General features: G+C 40.7%; 1 protein-coding gene across 1 annotated transcript in view; it reads right to left on the reverse strand.

Moving 5' to 3' along the window:
* The window catches only part of LOC123509455, a 15,605-nt gene that overhangs the window by 43 nt on the left and 13,062 nt on the right, over window positions 1-2,500 (reverse strand). The window contains exon 6 of the mRNA XM_045263744.1: window positions 1-681. This exon is cut by the window's left edge and continues 43 nt beyond it. Within this exon, the coding sequence (XP_045119679.1) occupies window positions 259-681 (423 nt within the window). The 3' untranslated portion in view covers window positions 1-258. The remainder of the gene's footprint in view (window positions 682-2,500) is intronic.

The following is a 2,500-nucleotide window of genomic DNA, read 5'->3' on the forward strand; positions in this document are numbered from 1 at the left end:
CACACACACACACACACACACACACACACACACACACACACACACACACACACACACACACACACACACACACACACACACACACACACACACACACACACACACACACACACACACACACACACACAAATATTTATAGCAATCCTACCCGTTTTACCTGTCTCTCACTCTGGTCTCTAATCTCACCTATCTTTCACCTAACATGCCTCAGTCCTGTTCCTAACCTTCCTCTCCTTTACCTTCCTTAAACCTTAGCTGTTATTTATCCATGATGGCAATCCAGTAGAAAGCAAGGAATATTGTCGTGGTAATAGGCACAATACAGTACCTCATGATTTTCAGCGCCCTGTCAGCTGTGAGACATGAAATTCCCATCCGATGTGTCCTTAAATTAAGATTGAAACTACCCTTTTTCCCTCCCCCAGCGGCACCTGCAGCATCCACTACCCTCACTGCAGCGGCTGACGGGGGGATCTGCACCACTCTACCGCCTTGTCCAGCATCCTCCGGTAAGTGCTCAACTAATACGTGCACGAGAATGATGCTCAGTAAAGTGCAGATGCAAAAGAAGAACCAGATATCGATGAGTTTGATGTAAGCGGTGATCGGTAGCGTGGACGAGGCCTGATTGAAGAGAGTGTACAGGACGAGCTTGGTGGTGAGACTGACGATGAGACGAGCCTGTGACGTGAGAGAATAGAGGCGTTACTCTGTGAGGTCGTTGGTATTAGTGAGTTAGGGTGAGAAATGATGAAAGACCGGTGTGTACTGAGGATAGATAGACATAGGTGGATAGAAAAGGAGTAGATAGAAACACGATAAGAAAAAAAGGATGAAAATTTGAAGGGAAGAGAGAGAGAGAGAGACAAAACAAAAGGTGAAAGAAAAAGAAGCAACCATTTCAAGAGAAACAAAAGGGGCTAGTGAAAAAAAGGAAGGAGGAAGGAAGTAAGGAAAGAAGGAAGGAGGGAAGGGATTAAGATAAAAGTGCAAAGGGAGACATGAAAAGCAAGTTGGAAGAGGTAAGGCTGTAAGAGAGAGAGAGAGAGAGAGAGAGAGAGAGAGAGAGAGAGAGAGAGTGTTGACAAGAATCGGAGAGGAAAGTTTGATAGGATGTGGTGTATGAGGAAGAGGATGAGAGGGGATAAAAAAGGGGAGGAGAGAAGCAGTGAGAGAGAAAGAAGAAAGGGATGGGAAGAAAAGAGGTCGAGAGAGGAAGGAGGGAGAAAGGCATGAGAGGAAGTGAAAGAGGATGAGAGAGAGAGAGAGAGAGAGAGAGAGAGAGAGAGAGAGAGAGAGAGAGAGAGAGAGAGAGAGAGAGAGAGAGAGTCTGTTTAATCTGCGAAACTCCAAGAATATTTGTTATAAAACTGAACAGAGATTCTGGGATTACAGGAAGAAAATAAAAAGAAATAAAGTCGGAGGAGGAGGAGGAGGAGGAGGAGGAGGAGAAAGAAGAGCAGTTTCGTGAGAAAGTTTGCAAAAATAAACAGAGTGAAAACTTTTCTTTTTAGACAACATGAGCCTCGAGCAAAATATAAAAAAAATGGAAAAAAAAAAACAATACCAGCGATTCACTTTCACATGTGGCTGGACGGGAGAGACAAAAGGAAAATGTAAACTAAAATTCCGGTCCGTGAATACTTTCGTGAGAACTCTCTGGCCTACTTTGCTTCCCTGCCTCGCCTCAGTGAAGTTGTATTCGAAAAACCTGAAGCCTTGGACACCCTCCCTTTGAAAAAAAAAAAAAATAGAAAAAAAGAGCCGAATAGATGCATAAAAATTAAATCGGTAGATAAACAAAGTGTCGATAATTTTTAAACTAAATTGCTTATAGATTCAAATAGAAGTCAAATAAAAGAAAACTAAACTAGAGCAAGATATTTGAAAGAAACAGAAATTAGATTACAACAAGAAAGCAATGAAAAAAAAACATACAAGGATAGATAAAGTAGAGAAAAAAAATAGCTAAAGTAGATTATTATAGACGAATCAAAGAGCAGTAAGAGAAAAGTACATTAATAAGATCAAACAACACTAGCTTGACTCTTGAAACGTTTAGTAGTTTACGTGGAATCCATAACACTCACTGACCTACACTGACCCACCGCAAGACATTCCTTAACCCTTTCAATACTGGGATACATTTCTACCTTGAGGTTTCTGTATGATTAGACCATTTTATTGACATTATAAAGGGTCTATTGAGATCAGAAGATTATTAGTCAAAGTCTTCACTATTTTAATCCCACACATAAGTTCTGAAGCTGTAGAAAATCACCAAATAGTAAGCAGAATGAATATGAAAACGTGTCATGGTACTCAAAGGGTTAAGACACGCTCACAACACATTCCTTCAGACCAAACCTGCCTTACCTACAAATTAACCTGAAATTCACCTGTGACAGAGAGAGAGAGAGAGAGAGAGAGAGAGAGAGAGAGAGACGTTTATTCTTTTTATTACCTCTTGAATACAGACCTTTTAAAAAATATACTTGAC

This window comes from Portunus trituberculatus, chromosome 27, assembly GCF_017591435.1.
Source record: "Portunus trituberculatus isolate SZX2019 chromosome 27, ASM1759143v1, whole genome shotgun sequence".
NCBI lineage: Eukaryota > Metazoa > Arthropoda > Malacostraca > Decapoda > Portunidae > Portunus > Portunus trituberculatus.